Here is a 20159-nt window from a genome sequence, read left to right as displayed (position 1 = left end):
AGTTTGTGGAGGTTACTGTTTCCCTCATTTAGGATGGCCCCAAAGGCCCACTGTGTCCAGCTGCCTCCCTGAGCGGGCCAGGGCCAAGGCCTGTGTGGCGCCTGCCAATCCGAGCCCGCAGAGCCCCACCAGGCTCCAGCCTTGGGCCTCATCCCCAAGAAAAGTCAAGTGACGTTGCCCCCCCCAACCCTAAGGAAAACCATTCACTGGGCAGCTCCAGGGATGTACAAGGAAAGAAAGGACAGGAGAGAAGGGGCAGGGGGTGGGAGGCTTCGGGGGGCCTGCCGCCTCACGGCAGGCCTGACTCTCCTCCCGCGGAGCCTGGTGGCGTGTTGGCCTCTAGGCTGAGGAGCACCGTCTCTGCGTATGAAACCAGCTCCTGGGAAGAGAAAACCAGCAGGCACTGTTGCTGTGGACACTCTGGGGGCCTAGGAGTAGGTATTTTTGTGATGATCTGCCTTTCAGTGGAGAGGTCTGAAAGTCTCCACCCTTTAGGTTTGGGGCATTTGGGCAGAGTCAGAGACATGGACTCACTACTAGGGAAGGAGTCATCAAAAACCACATATACAGATTTGAGTCTGTGCTACACAAAATCTCATTCTGAGCCACTGGATTCAGTGCCCCTGGGATCTGGCTGAGGGGCAGGTGGGAGCCCTGGCTTGTGGGTCCCTGCTGATACTCACCAGGCTGGAGGTGAAGCGCTCCTTGATCTCCTGGACCAGGGGCTGGATCCCATTGGACACCAGCTCAGGCAGGATCTCCTCTGTGGGCAGAGCAGAGGGTCCTTAGGTCAGGGCACAGCCAACCTGATACCCCCAACCCCGGCCGGGGCACTTTGAGGAGGCCAGTGTGACAAGGCTGGGCCTATCCGGCTCAGGCTCGGTGTGCCCCACGCTCTGTCTCGGGGGCTCAGGAGCGGGTGGGCACGGTGCCTGGTGCCTAGTGAGTTCTCTTGACAGGATGTTGCAGTTCGGTTAGAGCTGGGAGGGGTGGTGGGGAGAGGGGGTTCTCACTGTAGGAAGCCAGGTGGGCCAGCAGCATGCACACATTCTCTACCACCTCGGGGTCATCCTTGTGGAGCTCATAGGTCTCCTTGATGAGGTTGAGGCCGCTACTGCCCTCTGCTGCTACCACGTGCAAGGCTGCCAGCTCTGGAGGGAAGTGGGGTGACGGTGGTAGCGAGTTTTCAGGGTCATTGAGAAAACCCAACATGCTTAGGATAGCAGGGACCTCAGCCACTGGCAGGGGAGGCCACAGTTTCCTATCCCCTAGGGACATCTGAGGCCAGCATGTCCCCACCTCCCTCTCCCAGCAAAAGGCTCCTGCCAGAGGGGTGGTCCCAGCCCGTGGGCACAAGAAGTGCTGGGACGCATTGCAGAGAGTGCCTAGAGGGTGGGTGCCAGGGGAGCCCCAAAGCTGCACGTACACCCTGTTAGGGTTAGACCAATTCCTGAGGGCTGGAGGCCTGGGGATCTGATGCTCAAGTGGGACAACTTGAGTGTCCCAGCCAATAGGGGGCAAAGCCCATTCTTTCCCAGACTGGTCCCAGGCTTGACCACCCCTCCTCCATTGCTAAGCCAGGTTCCTCAGGACCTCAGTAGCTGATACACACCTGCATTGGTAGGACCTCAGGCTGGGGAATGGGTCTGGAGCCCTGGGTGTCTAACCAGGAAGGAAGACCCTGCCCGAGTTCCTTGGAACCTCCCTCCCAGGAGTGAGGGTGGCTGTGCTCCCTTCCTAGGGCCCAGACAGCTTCAGGTTGAGAAGTGGACAGAGGCCTGGCTGGCCCTTGGCCCCCAGCCTGGCCTGGCCCACCCTGCACACCTGTCCTGGACCTTGGGGGGACTGAAGCACCCCTCACACACCAGCTGGCAACCCTGCCCAGTGCCCAGGCCCCAAATGTCTCTGAGGGGTTGTGGTGCCATGAAGCAGTCACAGTGCCAGGCGCTGTGCACCAAGTAACCAGCTGTTAAGGAGGTGGGACCTGTCTCTTGGGGTGTTTGATAAGCTAAACTTACAGGATTACCTGCGCAGACCAAATATGTATTCATGAACAGGGAAAGACTATCAGTAGAGCATTAAGAAAAAAGTATATGACGAGTCTCCATGGCAACTTCTGGATGAAGGGACTACAGATTGTTCTTTTTCTTGATTTTTCACATGTGTGTTTGCTTTGGGGTTGGTTGGACATGCTTTATCAAGCTCTGCCCCTAGCTCCTAGTGGTACCCCGTCCACAACCAGGCTCACCTGACATCTTTGCAAGTCTGGCCAGTCCCCGGTAGGCGTTGTTTACCAGTGGGACTCTGTCCTGGCACAGCTGGATGCTTTGCAGGAACAGTGCCACCACGTCTTCAAACTGGTGCTCCTCTATGCAACCTGCAGGGGGCCTCGTTCAGGCGTCACGGCCTTGTGGGTGGGCCCCGCTTCTCAGCCCAGCTGCTCACCTAGCAGGGACAGCAGCCAGAAGACTGCACAGCCTGCTTCCGCCATCTCCACGTCCTTGGGGTAGGTGGCCAGCATCTCAGCAACGAGGGCTGGAGCTTTCTCCAAAGGGGTCTTGTCCACAATGATAGCTGGAACCAGGACGGGAGAGAGGAGGGGACACCTAGCTGCCAAGTGCCTGCTGTATACATGGCCCCACACCCCTCCTTCCCACACCAAGAACAAGAGTCAAAGTTGGTGGGGGAGGGGAAAAACTACTGGCCGGAAGGGTCTTGGGAACTGTGCCTGCTGGGTGTGGGCAGCACTCTCTGGTTTCCTAGGCTCTTGGTGGCTGGAGCTCCCTTTCCCAGGGGAAACGCTCAGCTGGCTGCTGGGGAGACGGGGCCTGGAGGGGAGGATGCAGCACAGCCTGGGAGGGATGCTAATGCCCAGCTGCCTTCAGAGACCAGGGGCTGCCCAGGCCACCCCAGGATGGGTGGCAGTAGAGGGACCCCCCAGGGCAGGAGGCCCTGCTCCACTGGCTGCAGCCCACCCTCCTCCCCTCCTTGCTGTTTGTCTGCTTCCAGGCTCGCAGAAGAGCCTTTTGTGGGCCCTGGTCCTGAAGCATGGAAGGGGCGGCCGTGGAGGCCCTGAAGTCTCAGAGGTGATGAGGGAATGGCGAGGACAGCAGCCCCAGGCAGGAGAGCAGGAGGAGGGCCCCTCACCATCCACCAGCAGGGCCCAGAGCAGGCTCAGGCCATTGATGCACACGTCCCTGTTCGTGGGGAAGGTGCTCAGGTGCTCCAGGATATGCTCAAACAGCCCAGCCTTCTGCAGCTTCTCTGAGGCTGATTCTGTGGGTGAGCCCTGTAATTAGGCTCATGGAGAACCCCCTCCTCCAGGAAGCCTTCCCTGTGCATCACCTCCCTCTGTTGTCCTTGCTCACAGCAGGCCCGTGCAGCCTGCGTGTCTGGGTGTCCACTCTGGGCTCATACCCAGTGTGGGGCCCCAAAGCCAGACAATGTGGTCCGTCCCTGGGGTCACCAGTCCCAGTACTGCCCATTCCTCCATGGGGCTGGGGCCACACACAGCAGGCCTGGGCCTCCTGCCTGATGGCTCTCATTTACACCTGCTGTTCTAACATGCCAGTTCATTGTGCCCCTGCTTAGCCCCCAGAGTGGGCTCCTGTCAGGTGTGGGGAGGAGCAGAGTGCTGGTGTCTCCCTGGCCACGGGCCTCCAGGTGAGTATCCCTGGGCCCGAGGAGCTGGGTGGGAGCAATGTAAGCTGTGTACGACCCACTGCCTGCCAGGCCAGTGGCCTCAGGAGCCCCAGTGCTCTGAGAAATGGAGATGAACAAGGCGGGAGATGGCAGTGTGAAGCCCACACTGGTCCCTGGCACCCGGTTGATGTCTGCACATTTGTGGAGAACAATTGACCGTCACATGGAAGCTTTCCATCAAGAGAAAAAAAAGAGCAAGCATGTGGAACAGACCCACCAAAGGCAGTGCACCTGTGCCATCTGGGGAGCAGACACAGTCCCCCCACTGTGCCCTAGCCCTGGCTGAGTGGGGATGGCCAGGCGCACCCACCCTGGCTGGAGATGATGGTGAGCAGGCTGTAGACCATGACAAGGAGCGGCTCTGAATTGGGGTGGCTCTGCATGATGCTCAGAAGGACGGAGATGACGGAGCTGTTGCTCAGCACCTCGGCTGCCGGGTCCTGCGCCAGTGCTGCTCGGGCCAAGGGAAGGTTACCTCGCAAACTTGGGGATCATGGGGCAGGTAACCTGTAGGTGTGCTCCCTCCCTGGTGGGGGGGCAGGGCCCCCACTTGGCACGGAGGAAGCCAAGGTCAGCCTTGTTCTGGAGCAGGTCCCGGGAAGGGCTTGCTATGTGACAGGGTGAAGGACAGAAGGAGCAGGCATCTACCCAGCCCACACAGTTGGTGAGTAAGTGGCACTGTGCAGCTGGGTTGGGAACAGTATGCAGGGTCAACACGCGGTTCGGCACCCACCTTGACCCAGGCTGCGCAGCAGCAGGGAGCAGGCATACAGCTGTATGTCGAGGATCCTCTCGTGCTGCTTCATGATGGTGACCAGCACCTCCACCACCTCCATGGGCCACGGCAGGCCTGCCAGGGCGGGGTACCAAGGTGAGCCTTGGCCTAGGGAGTGGGGTGGGCAGGAAGGGTGTACGGACCAGGCCAGGGAACCTGACAGTGCCGGGCGTCTCCAGGGCATCGCACATGGGCCCCCAGACGGATGAGTAGGTGAGGAAAGAACATGCTCGATGAGCATTCACTATGTGTCTGCCACGGGCATCTTCCAGCAGCTCTCTCAGGTGGAGCTTCCCATCACCCCCTTACAGGTGAACAAGCAGGGTCAGGAACATGAAAGTACTTGCTCTGAACCCAGCCGGTCTGCCTCAAGCCCGTGGCCCTAACTGCCCTGAGTGTGGGCATCTGTGTGTCTCGCGGACCTTCCTCTGCCACTGCCCAGGGGAGGGGGTGGGAGGCGGTGGCAGGTGGCTGAGGGTCCTGTCTCCTTCCCCACTGCTGCTTCGTTTGCCTCCCTTGGTCTCTGCACCCTGGAAGAGTGGGGAGCGCAAGCCGTCCATCACAGGCTTGCAGTGAGAACAGCCAGAACAAGGACACTGGCACCTGCAGGCCCAGCTCAGCTAACCTGCCCCCAAACGAGGCTGGCTGGGGCGGGCATGGTGGCTCTGGGGCACAGTCTCCCAGCCTAGCTCCAGGAGGGGTCAAGGATGAAAAAGGGGGAAAGGCGAGTGGCCAGTGTGCGCCTCTGCCATCTCCGATGCCCCAGCCACAGGAGTAGACCCTCCATGGAAGGACAGATGGACAGATGGGTAGATAGTTAGATGGGGAGAACGGATGGATGGATGGATGGACGGATGGATGAGTAAATAGAATATTCAGGCTGGTGAGGCAAGTTGAATGGAGAGATTTTATGAAACCCTATTTTGGCAAAATTTAAAAGAAAGGAGTTTTCCTTGTTGGACAGTATGGGGAAGACAGCGTGTCCTGCACTCTTGATATGATAGGTGGGTAAGTTGGTCAGCAATCTGTGGTATCTGTGAAACTATGAAATGCTCACACCCTGAGCATCTAGGCACACATCCTATGCTCCGGGGTGGTCAGTACAGTACCATTTATAATCCCGGGCAACTGGCAACGACTCAGCCATCGATAGAAATGGTGGGAGATGTGGGATCCTTACTCAGAATCCGTGAAAACCATGTGAAGTCTGGGGGCCCGTGTGCGATGCCCTGGAGACTCCCAAACAAACGGTACCGAGCCACCCCATCCTCCCTTTGCTGGGTAAAAGGGGTGACGTGAATTCCAGGTTGTCCATTCAAGCAGGTGGGGACATAAGGCTCAAAGGTGTAGGACAGGTTGGTGTGAAGGGCCATCCCGCAGGGTGTGCCCTGGAGCAGCTGGGGAAAGTGGGCGCACGGGGTCTCTACCTAGCTGATTCTCAGGCATTCTTAGGAGCCTCTTCATGGCTCTGAGCTGGACTTCGGGTCTGCTGGAGAAGCTCTGCATCACCTCTGCAGGAGACAGGACAGCATGGGAGGAGCCCGGCTGGCTCAGGGACCCTCCTGAGGGCCGGGCACCTGGCGCCTATCTGCAGGCACCACACTGCTCACACATCTATGTGACAGGGCGTGAGTGGGGCTCTTACCACCCCCACTTTGCAGGCCTAGCAGCTGGTCCAGAGTCCAACCCAAGCCCATCTTGGGGCCTCACTCAAGGCTCAAGATGGCCAGAGCTCTCCCCTAAGCCCAGGTTCTTTCTGCTGCTCCTCTTGAGCCTCCCTGCAGGGCCTTTGGCCTTTGACTTATAACAAATGACTCCAGCCCCCAAAACAAGCTGCAGTGTCCAGCTGTGCACATTGGAGATCCCTTCCTCGTCCCACTTAGAACCCCTGCTCCACTCATGTCTGGGCATCGTGCACCTCGGAGTATCCCACAAATGGGCCCTGTGGTGCTCCTTCCTCCACATGAGCAAATGACTCATTCAAGGCCACTCATTCATGGGTGATGAGCTTCCACTGGCCTAGCTGCCTGCCTGCCTCCAAAGCCCTGGCCATGAGACCCAGCGAAACAGAAGCTAGGGCCTTGTGAGCATCCCCTCCCCAGACGTGGGGGCGGAGGTGGCAGATGCGGGGAGGGTCCCCTGTCATAGGTGGCCAGGCAGGGAGCCACAGACGGAGAGGAGGGGCGAGCAAGGAGCTGGTCTCGGGCCTGAAGGTGGCCTCTAGACCCACCCCGAGACCCAAGACCTGGGGAGTGGCGGTTGTGTGGTCATGGTGCTGGGAGCTGTGAGGAACCCCCCGGCGGGGGCACTCAGTGGAGACATGGGGCTGTGTGGTGAGCGAGTAGGGTGCCAGGTCACTGGCAGCACCCTCAGTGGAGTTCGGAAGCCTTCTGACCCCCTGGCCACATGTCAGGAGCAGTCCAGGGGCCTGGGTTTGGGGGGGCAAGCACCGCCCCCCGGAGCTGAGACCCTCCCCCGTTGGATCCCCGCCATTACCTAAAATGCTGGCGATGTTGCTGTCCAGCAGCAGGTCAGTGATGAAGGCGGGCACCACCTGCCGGTGCAGGGTCACAGCTATGCTGGAAGACTGGAAGTTGCTGATCACGAAGGTGATGTGGATCACCTCCCTGGAGGGGAGGGGACATGCCGCTGGGCTCTGCTGGGCCCCTGCCCCCTCGCAGGCAGGCTGGCCAATGCAGGTCCGTCACCCTCCTGTTTGGGCCTCCACTAGGCAGCCTTTCTCCCACCATTGCCAGCACGCCCAGCTGGCACCCCAGCAGCCCTACCTCCGGAGGGGCCCCGGGCTTGCTCCCCAGGGCGGGGGTGGGGTGATGTTGGGCAGGGCTGAGGCGCCTGCACTTCTGCCCGTGTGTGCCCCTTCCTCCCTAAAATATATTGAAAAATCAGATTGTACAACTCTATTAGCATAAAGGTGAATCCAACCCAGGCTGGATTCACGGTCGTATGTTCCTTCTTTGCTTCTCATTTTAGGATAACATACAATTAGAACGTCTTCCTGGCCCTCAGGGCCGTGTCTCCATACCCGACGGAGAGCCATCGGTTCTGTTGGCTTCAGGGCTCAAAGGTGTGCGTGCCAGGTCACCCGCAGCTGCAGTTCGGGATGCCCATGCTTGGAAAAGCCGGCAGTCCACGGATGAACCGGTGTGTTTGTGGCGTTAAAATGCCAGGTGGCAGGTACTCCGCCGGAGAGATGGCCAGAGAGAACCGCTGGCCCCTGAGCTCACCTGATTGTTATTCGCTCTGAGGGGTTGATCTGCAGCATCAAAGGCAAAAGTGACCCGAAGGTTTTCGCATCCGGGATCTTCTTCTCCTCCATGGTCTTCAGGACGCCCTGCAGGCTGTCCTGGTGGCTCCTGATGGACTTCCGTAGAAGCAGGCCCTCTGCTCTCTGCACAGACACAACACTGCCCCGTTGGCCCAACCCAATGGTGCCCCAGGGTGAGCCAGCAAGACGGCCAGAGGCAGGAGGCTGGGGCCAGGAGGCTGCACAGCCACCTGGGGTCCCTGGGTGACTATAAACAGCCCCTGTGTGGTCAGGCCCACCGAGGTGCAATTTCCCGTGGCCTACCTCCTGCCGGGGCCGCTGTGCACCTCAACTCACTTTCTCACCCATAAGGAGGTAGGGAGAGCACAGGGATGGACCCCTCCTCCCCCACCCGTGAGGGCTAGCCCTGGGGCCTAAATGTCTCAACCATGGACGTCATCACCATGCCAAGGGTGAGTGTGGGTGCCCCAGCAGTGGGGACGGGGCACAGGGGGTTGTCCACACAGCAGCCAGGATGGGGGGGGGGTCTGCACAGCAGCTGAGATGGGGCCAGGGGGTCCACACAGCAGCCGGGATAGGGCAGGAGGTCTGCACAGCAGCTGTATGTGGTGGGGGGGTCTGCACAGCAGCTGGATGGTGCAGGGGTGGGGTGGGGTGGTCCTCACAGCCCCTTGGAGGCATAGAGCAAGGCAGGAGGATGCAGGTGGAGAGAGTGAGCCCCTTTGAGGCAAAGTAGGCAGGGCTGGCTTTTGGGGATGTGGGGTGTGGAGTCCGGGTGCATGGGGGACAGAAGGCAGCTCACATCTATGAAGGAGCAGCTGGCCATGTCAAGAATGATGCAGCCTAGGGACCAGATATCAACTTTCTGGCTGAAGGAGAAGTCAAGGGCTTCGGGGGCCATCCAGGACTTCTGGAAAGGGTCTGTGGGCAGAAGAAGGTGTCGGATGGGTGAGCCCGTGCCCCTGGGGGAGCGAGTGGCTCAGCAAGCGAGGGGAAGTAGGGAGCTGCTATCTATGGAGTCAAAGGAAGAGGGCCAGGTCTTCAGCCAGTGAGGCTGGCCCGGGCGGGCACGCACTCTTCAATGGGCCCAGGAGGGCGCAGACATGGTCCAGAGGGGCATGTGCCAGGGAGGCTGGAACCTCTACGCTCTTCAAACACCTTGCTCCTCCAAAGGCCAGAACCCGGAGGCAAGATGCCAGCTGCCCCATCCTAGTCCCTAAACCTGAACCCCAGACAACGAGCCACAAGGGCGGGGCCATCAGTGTTAGTGCCTGACAGACCTCAGGCAGCCCCCTCTCTCTGGACCTTCCTTCCCCAGCCAAATAGTACGGGGTGGATTCCAGGGACCCCTGCCCCCCGCACACATCTAGGAGGTCTGCCCACATACCCATCCACCCACCCATCTGTCCCTCCGTGCATCCATCCATCTACCCACCCATCCGTCCACCTGTCTGTCCGTCCATGCATCCATGCATCCACCCATCCACCTGTCTGTCCATCTGTGCATTCATCCATCCACCCACCCATCTGTCCACCTGTCTGTCCATCTGTGCATCCATCCATCCACCTGTCTGTCTGTCCATGCATCCATCCGTCCATTTATTCTGTGCACGTGGGACTCTGAAATTCTCAAGACAGTTACTCTCTGCTTTCTGACAGCTGGTATGGCTTCAAGCCCAGCTCCCTTTGCCCCACGTCTACCATCTCCTTGGTGACCTTTAGGACTCAGTAAGGTAATCTGGCTCTTACCAATGCCTGGCACCCACTAGCCCCCATCTCCTTCTGAGGCCGTTCTTCTCCTTCCATATGAAGATTAACATTTTCTGGGTGTCTCTTGAGCCCCACTTGCACCCACCCCCCTGCTCAGTTATAACTTGGGAAAGGGGGTCCCTTTGGAGCCCACATAAGCCCATGGGGGTCTGTGGGGGCCTCCTGAGCAAGTGGAGGTTGAGGTTGCCTTGTTCCAGCTTGGGTCACTGCCTCTGGGCTCTAGGAGTGACTGACCCCACCCGGGTGACCACTCCCCACCCCCTGTTCCCTAGTCACTGCTGTCCAGCAGCCTGGGAGGACCCCTGGCCACCTTCCTCCGCGCGGATGTTCCATTTGGCTTTGTCTGTCATCATTGTGTTGGAGCTCAGGTCCTGTAATTTGCAGTGGTTGCTGCTGACAAGGACTATGTTGGAGGGCTTAAGATTCCTGAAACCAAAAGGCAGGACTTTGGTCTGGGGGCCAGCACCCCTCAATCCTCACACTCTGTGCCCCACCCCATCCAGCCCTGCTCCTCTCTCAACAACGCCCCCTTTGCAGCCCACTTTTTAAATAGCGTTTCCTACAGAAATAAAATATACTCAGTTATTTTAAGTGGCAAGACAATAAGCCAACTACAAATAGGAAGACACCTAATCCTGCAGCTTCTCCATTAACATCTCCTTCATTCCCTTCCACCTCTTGGGGGTGCATTTGTGTTGGGACCAGGTTCCCAACCATTTTGTATTGTTCACTGACATTAACACTAAGTTGGAAGCGTTGTCTTCGCCCGGATGGTCCACGTGGTTCTCTGTCCTCCTGCAGGTCTGATACTCACCCAAACCAAAGCCACTCCCAGCGCCTTTGGACTATGGATGCCAGAGCGCGACTGAAGCCGGGCTGCAGGTGGGTCTAAAGCTCAGACCGGAGGCCACAGCACGCAGCCTAATCTCTTCCTCCGAGCGCTGTTATCTGGCTGCTTTCCCTGCACTTTAGAACCCACCTGCCCGGGTCAGTGTACACTGGACAGAGCTGGTGAATCACTGCAGGTGACGTGGAGGGGGTGGCATGCTCTTCAAGCCTGGGAGGTGCTCTGTGAAGGTGCTGCACTGACCCCAGCCACACCTCTCTCCCCCGGCCCTGCCCGGGGGGTACCGACTACCAAGGGGACTCAGTGCCCTCTGTCCCAAAGCAGCCTGCTCACCCCACCCCCTGGTCACCTGTGGACGATGTCTAACTGGTGCAGGTATTCCAGAGCGTCCAACACCTGGCCCAACATGTTCTGCATCCACTGCAGAAAAAGTGAGAGATGCCAGGATGCGAGGGGTCTCCCAGCAGCAGGACAGCGACCCCTCAAAGCAGCCTGCAAGGTCACAGCACATTCTCTCCTCACTTCTTAAAACAGGTCCACAGCTACAGAAAAGCTCAGAGCCAGTGCAAGACATTTGTACTTCAGGTTCCCTTCAGGCTAAAGTGTACGCAGCTCTCCAGGCGGTACAGTCATCTTAGCCAGGGCAATGCCCCAGTTTCCAGACCCCACACTCCTGGTCTCCATGCCAGAGACACCCCAGCCTGTGCCCCACCCCTTGGGGCCAATGGGCCTTGTGGGTGTCAGAGATAATCGAAGCCTTTATTGCTGACTCTGGGCTTGCCTCTCTATGTCATCAGAATGAGAAGAGCTCTGACAAAGAACGTTCTGGAAACACTTTGTGTCAGACATGAGATCCGTCTAGTTTCCAGCACAGTGATTTTCAAACCACGTTCCTAGGAACCCTAGATTCCACCCAGGCACATCAGAGAGGGGCTGAGTGAACAGGACCCCAGGCTTCTTCCCACTCCACCTTCCACTAGTCCTCCCACGCCCCTGATTACAGTAGCTTTGCCTTCCTTACTGGGTTTCTGAGAACATTTTGTGCTTGTAAGGGTTCTACCACTAACAAAGTTTGAAACCCCACTAAGGGGAGAGCCTACCCTGAGGTCCACGCTGGGAGGGGAGCTGCATGCCCCTCAGAAGCCCTCAGGGGGGCAAGGTGGTGCACAGAGACCCACCCCCACCCCAGCAGAGGGGTGCTAAGAGCAAAAGCAGGTAGATCATAGGCCTAGCGTGAAAGCAGAAATGACCAAGGTCAAAAGACAACAGGAAAATATCTTCATGACCTTGGGATAGAACAGGCTCTCACATGAGGTCAAAGGCGCTGTCAAATAAAGAAGCATTGCTAAACGGACTTTGTTATAATTAAGAAGTTCTTTTCATCAAGATATGGTTTAAAAAATGAACTGTCAAACCACAGTCTGGGAGAAGGCAGTCTGGATGCCCGCATCCATAATATGTGAACAAAACCTATAGACCAGTGAGAAAAGACAACCCCAATGTTTAAATGCACACAAGACTCGAACAGACACAAAATCCAAATGGCTAAAAAGCACCATTAAATGGTGAATTTAATTCAAATGAAAGGGGCGCCTGCGTGGCTTACTTGGTTAACCATCCGCCTTCAGCTCAGGTCATGATCCTGGGGTCCTGGGACCCAGCCCTGAATCAGGCTCCCTGCTTCTCTGTCTCCCTCTGCTACTCCCCCTGCTCGTGCTTTCTCACTTGCACTCTTTCTCACGCGCACTCTGTCTTTCTCAAATAAATAAAAATTTTAAAAAGTAACTCAAATTAAAATGCAATTTTTAATTAAAATGAGAAAGACTGAAGTGTTGGCCAGGAAATAGGAACTGGAATGCTTACAAATTGTGCTGGGAGTAACCCCAAGTGAACTAAATGATCCTGGAAATTGGAATATCTACTAAAGCTACACATACACCAGCTCTATGACCCAGCAACTGCACACCTAGGGATGCATCCAGAAAGGATGCGCACACCCAGCAGTGTTCATGGCAACCCTGTTCATGAGTCCCCGGAAACAGGCTGCACGCTCACAGCACTAGGCTGTGCACAGACTAGGGGCACGTAGCCCCAGCAGGGATGATTTCCTGATACACTCGTGCACGAAATCCGACACAAATGATGACATGTGTGTGAGTCCAGTGCTGGGAACTTCAGGGCAGGTAGAAGGACCTTTGGAGGCAGAAACCCAACCGCAGACATGGACAGGGACCTCTGGAGTGTTCTGCATCTCGATCTGCAGGAGGTTATATGAGTGTATGCCCAGGTACAGTGCACCAAGCAGTGCACTTAAGTCTTGTGCACTTTATACTATGCACACACCTCCACAGGTAAATATAAGAAAAAATAAAGCCAGACTCCAGTAGCGTCTACCTTGCCCTCTGCCCCCCTGGCACCCGAGTGAGCCTGGGACATACAAGACCCAGGTGGTCCCCAGGCCTGGTGTCCTAGAGAGCCTGTCTTACCTCAGAGTCAATGATTGTCCTTGTCTCCCTCTTCTTCTGGATAATCTCCTGGAAGCTTCCATCGTTATAGTCCATCACCAGGCAGAGGAACAGAGAGCAGATCTGGTGGGGACATGAAGCCTTAGCCGGATGCCGCGGTCCTGGCCCCCAGAAGCCCAGGTTACCTGGTCCATGGCTTCCCTCCACTGGGCCACCCTCTGTGGTGGTTCTGGAAGCACTGCCAGCGGTGAGGTAGGAGTGCCCCTCAAGAGCGGCTCCTGAGGTGCTCAGCCTCTGGCTCATCTGTCCTCTCCTCTGCCTCCACCCCAGCTCCGTCTACACTAAGCCCCTCAGACGTTTCTGAGAGCAGCCTGGACCTCCGGGGCTTCTGGCCACCATGCCTGGGACCCCGTCGCTTCCCAGGGTAACTATTCATTCTTCAGGGCTCAGCGTTGTTCCGTCTCCTCCCCCAGAGGCGCTGGCCCCGGATGGAATTCCAGGAGACCAGGTCAGGGGCCTCAACTCAGGGCTCGCAGCGGACCTTGCTGCTTCTTCCACAGTGAAATGTCTTCTTGGCTTTTCTGTGCCTCCTTGAGAGTGTTATGGGTGCTCAAAAAATACCCGGGGTGCACACAGAGATGGCCCCTCCCTACGGCTTTCCTTAGGGTCCAGCTGAAGAGGGAGAACGTGTACGAGGGGACCCTCCACTCCTGCTCAAACCCTTGGCTGTGCACCCCAGATAAGGATGCTAATGTAGAGCTCCCATGATGGGCCAACACTGGCCAAGAAGCCCTGCCGCCTCTCTTCACCTCTAGGCTGCCTGCACTGTCCCAGCTAGACCTCCCCCTGCATCTCAGGCCCGTTTGGAATAATTTGCTACATTCTGGATCCCTGTAAAGACAAGTCATACAGCCTATGGGGTGAAGCATAGGGCATGGGGGCTTTACAACATCCTGGTTTGAATCCCACCACTTAGCTGTATTTGTTTGTTTTGTTATTTTTCCCCACTCAGCTGTCACTGGCTGTGTGGTCTTAGAGAGCTCCTTAACCTCTCTGAGCCCCAGGGAAATGAGGATAGTACTTCCAACCCTGCAGATCTCCCGGGGGTCTGAGGATAACCATGCAGCTTAATAAGCTACGGGAGCTGCAGAAGTCGGGGGTCCAGGGACCCAGGACAATTTGATGGCACGTAAGGGGGAAAAGCGGGGACTGGCTTCCTAAGGGCTGCTCCTTCTACAAAAGTCAAAAGCTCCACCTTCAGAGGGCGGACTAGACTCCCTGAGCCTCGGGCTGCAGAATGAGCTCAGAGGCTGAACGCACAGGGCACCGGCATCAGGCTGCCAGGCCTCTCCTCCTGGCTGCGCCAAGGGCTGGGTGGGTAACCAGGACGGACATCTTTCTCTTAGCTTCTATTTCTTCTTTAAAGTCGTACACCAACCCCCCTAGGCTGAGACTACTGGAGGCTCATGTGAGATGACCCCCAGAGAGCCCCCGGGGGCCCCAGGAAGTGCTGAGTCAGGGGCAGCCACATTTAGAGTCACGGTCACAACTGCTCAGGGGGTTAACAGCGCTGGGGTGCCCTGTGCTCAGCTCGCTTGGTCCTGGGGGCACTGAATGCCAGCCGAGCCCAAAGGCATGGGCTCTGACCCACCTCACTGTTCCACATGATGAACAGCTCCTGGTATATGGAGATGTGGGCGTGCCGGAGCTTCAGCAGCGGCATCAGCTGTGGGGAGAGAGCAGAGGAAGTAGAAGATGTTCCAGAAACACCGCTTCTCAGCTAGTGCTTCTAGGTCAGGCCTCCCAGCCCAAACACAAGCTCCTGTTTGAACAGGGCTGTGGGGTAAGCATGAGGAGGGCGTGCAGCCTTGTGCTTCAGAGCCAGACAGTCCGGCGGGGGGCCCATCTCTCCAGCCTGTGCCAGCTGTGTTGTGTGACTGAGCAGAGGCTTCTCAACCTCTCTGAGCCTCTAGCCTCATCTGAAAATGGCAGTGACTGTGGTATCTGCCTCACAGGGGAGTCGAGAAGGCTAACGGGAGCTGGTGCAGGCAAAGTGCCTGACACAGAGGAAAGAAATCATGGTCAGGAGCATCTGGAGAAGGTGCCCTTGTGCCCAGCTGGCTTCCTGGGTGCGCACACTTGAGGCCCCAGGCCCGGCTCCTGGTTGGAGGTGCTTGGAGGACGCACACAGTCGGGCTGCAGCAACGGCTGCAGAGGCCACCGGGAGCCAGGGGCACGGTCACTGCTGGGGGCAGGCTGGCTGCGAGAGCCCGTCGCCTCGTGGGCTGGGAAAGGGAACAGGGAGGCACACAGCCGTGATAAGTGGGGAGAGTCTCCCACTGTCTCTCCACTTTGTCAGGATGCAGCCTGGGTCCCTCCCTGTATAGCAGTCGCACTGTGGACCGGACAGCCATTTGCGGGCAAAGCTCAGGAGCCGGGGATTCTGGGAAGAAGGCAAACAAGTAACCATTAAATAGGAGGGTCATGTTTGCTTCCTGGGAGATTTGAAGGAAGCAAAGAAAAACTACTCCAAGCCTTTGTCCAGCAAATCCAAGTGCACGCAGCTGGCATTGCTGTTACTATAAAGCAGGATGTTCTTGTTGGTTCTGACTGGCAGATTGAAGGAATATAAAAGAAGGTACATTTTCTTTGGTAGACAATTCTGTACTTCCCAAATTTTCTGCTGTGACTAATATTTTTATAATTGAAGGAACAATATTTTAAAAGATGGCTTGTGGTAGATTAGCCTGGGGATCCAGCCAGCATTGGAACTTTATCATCTCTGAGAACCTGTATTCTAAGCTGTCTGCACCTTGATTTATAAATGAATGTTTTGGGCACAGACTCCTTTTGTGACCTGGGGGATTCTGGCTTCATAGAATAGGGCAAGAACTGGTTCTGACCCTCCATGCCTCCACCAAGGCTTCTATCCAGTCATCCCACAGGAGAGGATGGGACCAACTCTGTGTGTTCTGCTTCATGTCCTTTAGAGAGAAACTACCCAGTGAATTACCTCCTCCAGGGCCTTGTTGGCATGATGCTCATCAATACATTCCACCTGTAGGGGTGCAAGAGCACTAACTCAGTGAACATGTAGTCTGCCCATCACCACCACCACCATCATCACCATCATCACCATCCCCACAATCACCATTATCAACATCACCATCAATATCACCACTATCTCCATCAGCATCATCACCTTCACCACCATCACCACCAATCATCATCACCTTCATCATCATCACCTTCACCACCATCACTACCAATCACCACCACCTTCATCATCACCACTAATCATCATCACCTTCACCACCATCATTACCAATCATCATCACCTTCACCACCATCACCATCACCACCACCATCATTCACAGGGATGCCAGGCTTCTACCACATGGCACCAGATGAGGCCATGCTTTGGGCAATGAGAACATCTTTGATCCTGTTGCAAGGATAAGTTTGGGATAGCAAACTGTAAACTCTGAGCAATCATTAGAGGATCCATTCTCAGACCATCTTGAAAGCAGGAAAGAAAAAAATGTGTTGCCCCTAGAGCCAAACAGCTCTGCTCTGGTTGGCAAAGCATCAACCTCACCACTTCATTCCTTACCCCAATTGGGAACACTGTCCCTGTCCCTGAATGTGGGGCAGTGAGGGAATGTGAGAGAGAAAGGGTGGTGGGTGGGAAGGGGAGCATCAAGCATCCAGTCTCTGACATATTTGGTGGCATAGACTGCAGGTGCATCTTAGCACCACATCTACTACCAGACCCTCCCCCAGAGCTTTTGCTCATAAGACTTCCAAACAATGAACTCTTGTAGTTGAGGGTGATCGTAGATGAAAATGCAGAGATGGTGGCTCATTCCCAGATCCTCACAGACCCCAGACACAGCAGCACTGCGGGTCTGTCTTCCCTTCCTCCTGTTCCAGGACTCATGCTTATAGGTGAATCTAGCCAAAACATACCGAAAGCCCTCAGAATGTCACATCTTTTGACCTACAGGCCCGACCCCTAGGAATTTATCCCAAAGGATATAATGGATCCTCAAAAATTTTGCTTATCAGAGTTGTTTATAAAGAGTGAAAAATCAAGAACAGGCTAAGTGCTTATCATACACAAGGGGATGGTTGGGTCAGTGGCAGCATATGGAGCGGATGGGGTCACACAGCCACCAGAGCCAATAAAGGAGGAAGCTGTGTCAGTGGCATGAAATGGTGTTTGCCATATGCTAAGTGGGAAAAGGTACATTATCAACCTCTGTGGTGTTCTTGTCAAAACAAAGTTTAGGGAAAAGACTAGAAGGAGACACAAATCCCTATCTGCAGCCAATCCCCATCTTTATTTAATTAATTTATTTTTTAATAAGGAAGACTGACTGGCTTTTTAAAAAGCTCCTTGATTGCCCAGAAGGCAGTGGGCTCCTGCCCCACTGGCCCATGACACAATGGGGCCGGCCCCACAGCCAGCCCATGGGCCCACAGAGTGGGAGGAAGGTAAGGACTCTGGGCCTGGCCTCCTGGGGTAGAGGCTGCTGAGTGGCTCCACAGGCAAGAGGCCTGGCTGCACAGAAGCGACCCCAGCAGCTGATGCCAACAAGGCTCTTCCATGTGCACAGCCACCCCCAATCCCATGGTCTACCAGCCAGCGCCGGGTACCACAAGGGGATACCAAGGACTCTTTTATGGCAGTTCTCTTCTCCCACTCACTCTGTTCATCTGGACCACCCTAACTCGGATGCACAAAGGGCTGTCCCCCTGCAGGTCCGTACCCCACCCTGCCATGCCAGTCCTGCCCTTAGCATCCAGTGACCTTGGGCAAGTCCCTGCCCACCCCTCCTCCACCCTGGTCGTGGCTCCCCTTTGGTAAAATGGTGGCCCCGCTGAGGTAGCCTGAGTTCAAATCCTCTTGGGAGTTGTGTGACATTGGCTAGCCTGCAGCCTCCCCAAGTCTCCCTATCCCAGCTTTGCAGAGCTGTGGGAGATTAATATGAGCCTGGCATGAAGCACCTACTGAATAAACCATACGGATAGTTGCTGTTGTCATTGAAGGACAAATGAGCATTCCTTCTCCAACCAGGTGAGAGAGTCAGATGTGCCAGGAAGCCTGAGGAGCCTCATGCCACCCCCATGTCTACCCTTGACTGGATTTGCCTCTGTGACTGCTGGTGGAGAGGAACCAGTTGTCATGTCAGGAAACCTTTCCCTAACATGGGGATGATGCGTGTATGTTTGGGGGGACCACCCACACAGGAGCCACCTCTTACCTGCTTTATCACGTGCTTTACTTTGTTTTTTTTTTCCTCTACCACCAGGTTCACCCCCAAGGCCCCAGGACTCAGCCGGCCCAAAATCTACCAGCAAGAGAAAGAGCAGCTTTCAGGAAACGCACAGGCTATTGACTTTTCAAAGTATGCTTAGCCCCGACACCTTTTCTGGCCCCAATTTCTCCTGCAGGCCGGGAGAACAAGCATCTCCACCACATTTTTCAGAGCAGGAAATGCCCAGAAGGTTGAGGAACCCAAGCCCATCTCTCGGGTGCCAATTCTGGACCTCTTTCCACCCCACACCCTTCTCCAATCTGCAGCAGGGACCAGTGGGCACCCAAGAGCCAGCACCTCCCTGGGGCAGAGCTTTATTCACTCTATTCCCCTATTCCCCCAGCTTCCAGCATCCACCTCCAAACTGAGCATCCAAACAAACAACTAAATGGTCTATAATTGGTGCATAGTCACAGCCATGAGTGGCCTGGCACTGGGCCAAGCACTTTACAGCCACCGCCTATGAGCAGCACTATTGCTATCGCCATTGTTCACACCGAGGAAACTGAGGCACACAGGGACCGAGTTGCTAGTGCTAATAAGTTAGATGGAAACTGAGGCACACAGGGACTGAGGTGCTAGTGCTAATAAGTTAGATGGCCTGGATTGGACTGGAACTCTGGGGTCTGACTCCAGAGCCTGTGCTTTGGACCAAACCCCCAGAGAGACAGCTGCCATGTCAGAACTCTGTGCAGAGAGCCCATGGGCCATGGGGTGGGGTGGCTGCTGGGATTACTTCTGTGGGAGGATGGAGGAAGCCTGGCAAGATACAGGGGAGTGGACGCAGGAGATGGAACCCGGAGTCTAGGGGCTCTCAGAGCCAGGCAAGTCTTGGATTCTGCAGTCCGAATCCCGCTTAGGGAATTTTGGGGACCACGTCCTGAGCAGCGTAAGCCAGTCTACGAATGCACATACCTTGGCCCTCTTAAGCGGCGGGCTAAACAGTAAAACACACTTGTATCTCAGATAGGGTCTGTCGTTATTTTTTCCTGAAAAGGTCACTTTGCCTTTACAATTCACTGGGCCCCAGAAACTTGTCTCCTTTACCACCAGCTGACTCCTGGGAGTCCTCCCACACAAATGGAGTGCTCACAAAGTGAGAAAAAAACCAATCTACAGATTGTTTTCAAATTAATGACATTTTTACAAAGACTGAATCTTACAACACTTAATAAAGTTGCCATTATGTATAGAAGCAGTTAAACATCCATTCATTTTTATTTTGCAGCTTTCCTTTTGTTTTATGAATTTTTCAAGTCTCATACATTTTCGCAGGCCCTGGAAAAGGCTAAAGTCCTCCTACCCAGGACTACTGATGTGCTGTATTAGGAGTATGGGGGCTCCTGATACTGAATTTTGGACGCTTTACGGAGTCCTGGGGACCCATGAGTGGGAGAGGTGGAGCTCTTTTCCATCAGCTATTCAGACAGACGGGGATGGCCAGTCCTTCATTTCATCCATCATTCTAGAGAGGGGAAAACAGGCTCAGAGACCAAAGGGCAGCCGGGAGGTCACCTCCGAAGGTAGCCGAGGTCACCGTACGCGCTGATGGCTGACCCTGGCCCTCTCCAGGGGCTGTGACCGGTAAACCAGTAGGCGGGTGGGGAGGTGGGAGGGGGTGTGTGTCCGGGTCCCCGGGAGGCTGTGGGGCTGTGACCCGGCTGTGACCGGTAAACCAGTCGGGGGCGGGGAGGTGGCGGGGTCCGGGTCCCTGGCTCGCACCGAACTGGCGCGTACTCGTCGCCCCTGCCCCCCCGCCAGGGAACAACTTGGCACCTGGTACTTCTCCATCGCGGCTGCAGCGGGGGGGGCGGGACTCCCAGCCTCGTCTCCCTCCGCGGGGGCCGCGGCTGCGCCCCCCCTGGCCGGCGCGCGGACCCTCCCCTGAGCGCGCTCAGCAGAGACCGCGTCCGGCCGAGCGGCCCAGCCCCCACCCCGGGGGCGGGGCCTGCGGGCGGCGGGCGGGGCGGCTGCGTGCGGCGCGCGGCCCCTT

The 20159-nt window shown here is 56.3% G+C and overlaps 1 protein-coding gene across 8 annotated transcripts; it reads right to left on the bottom strand.

Annotated features, from left to right (window-relative positions):
- On the bottom strand, positions 1–20098 carry STKLD1 (serine/threonine kinase like domain containing 1). 8 transcript variants are annotated; one of them, XM_025475690.3, is made up of 20 exons: positions 19943–20098; positions 18113–18199; positions 15859–15903; positions 14497–14571; positions 12867–12968; positions 10730–10800; positions 9844–9959; positions 8566–8684; positions 7723–7886; positions 7264–7362; positions 6974–7104; positions 5905–5988; positions 4436–4585; positions 4013–4153; positions 3148–3276; positions 2446–2574; positions 2249–2377; positions 1014–1151; positions 684–763; positions 1–379 (listed from the first exon to the last, which is right to left on the bottom strand). In XM_025475690.3, exons 1-20 carry the CDS (start codon positions 19955–19957, stop codon positions 290–292), a joined length of 2094 nt encoding a protein of 697 aa, XP_025331475.1. In that variant the 5' UTR covers positions 19958–20098; the 3' UTR covers positions 1–289. The 8 variants fall into 8 exon arrangements, with proteins under 8 accessions (XP_025331475.1, XP_048970330.1, XP_048970335.1 ...); XM_049114373.1 differs by having other exon boundaries at positions 4436–4552; positions 19943–20097; XM_049114378.1 differs by lacking the exon at positions 19943–20098 and adding an exon at positions 19682–19741.
- Positions 20099–20159: the final 61 nt, after the last annotated feature.

The sequence above is a fragment of the Canis lupus genome, chromosome 9, assembly GCF_003254725.2.
Source record: "Canis lupus dingo isolate Sandy chromosome 9, ASM325472v2, whole genome shotgun sequence".
NCBI classification, from domain to species: Eukaryota; Metazoa; Chordata; class Mammalia; order Carnivora; family Canidae; genus Canis; species Canis lupus.
Note: the sequence above shows the minus strand (reverse complement) of the source record. Positions and strands in the feature narration are given on the sequence as shown.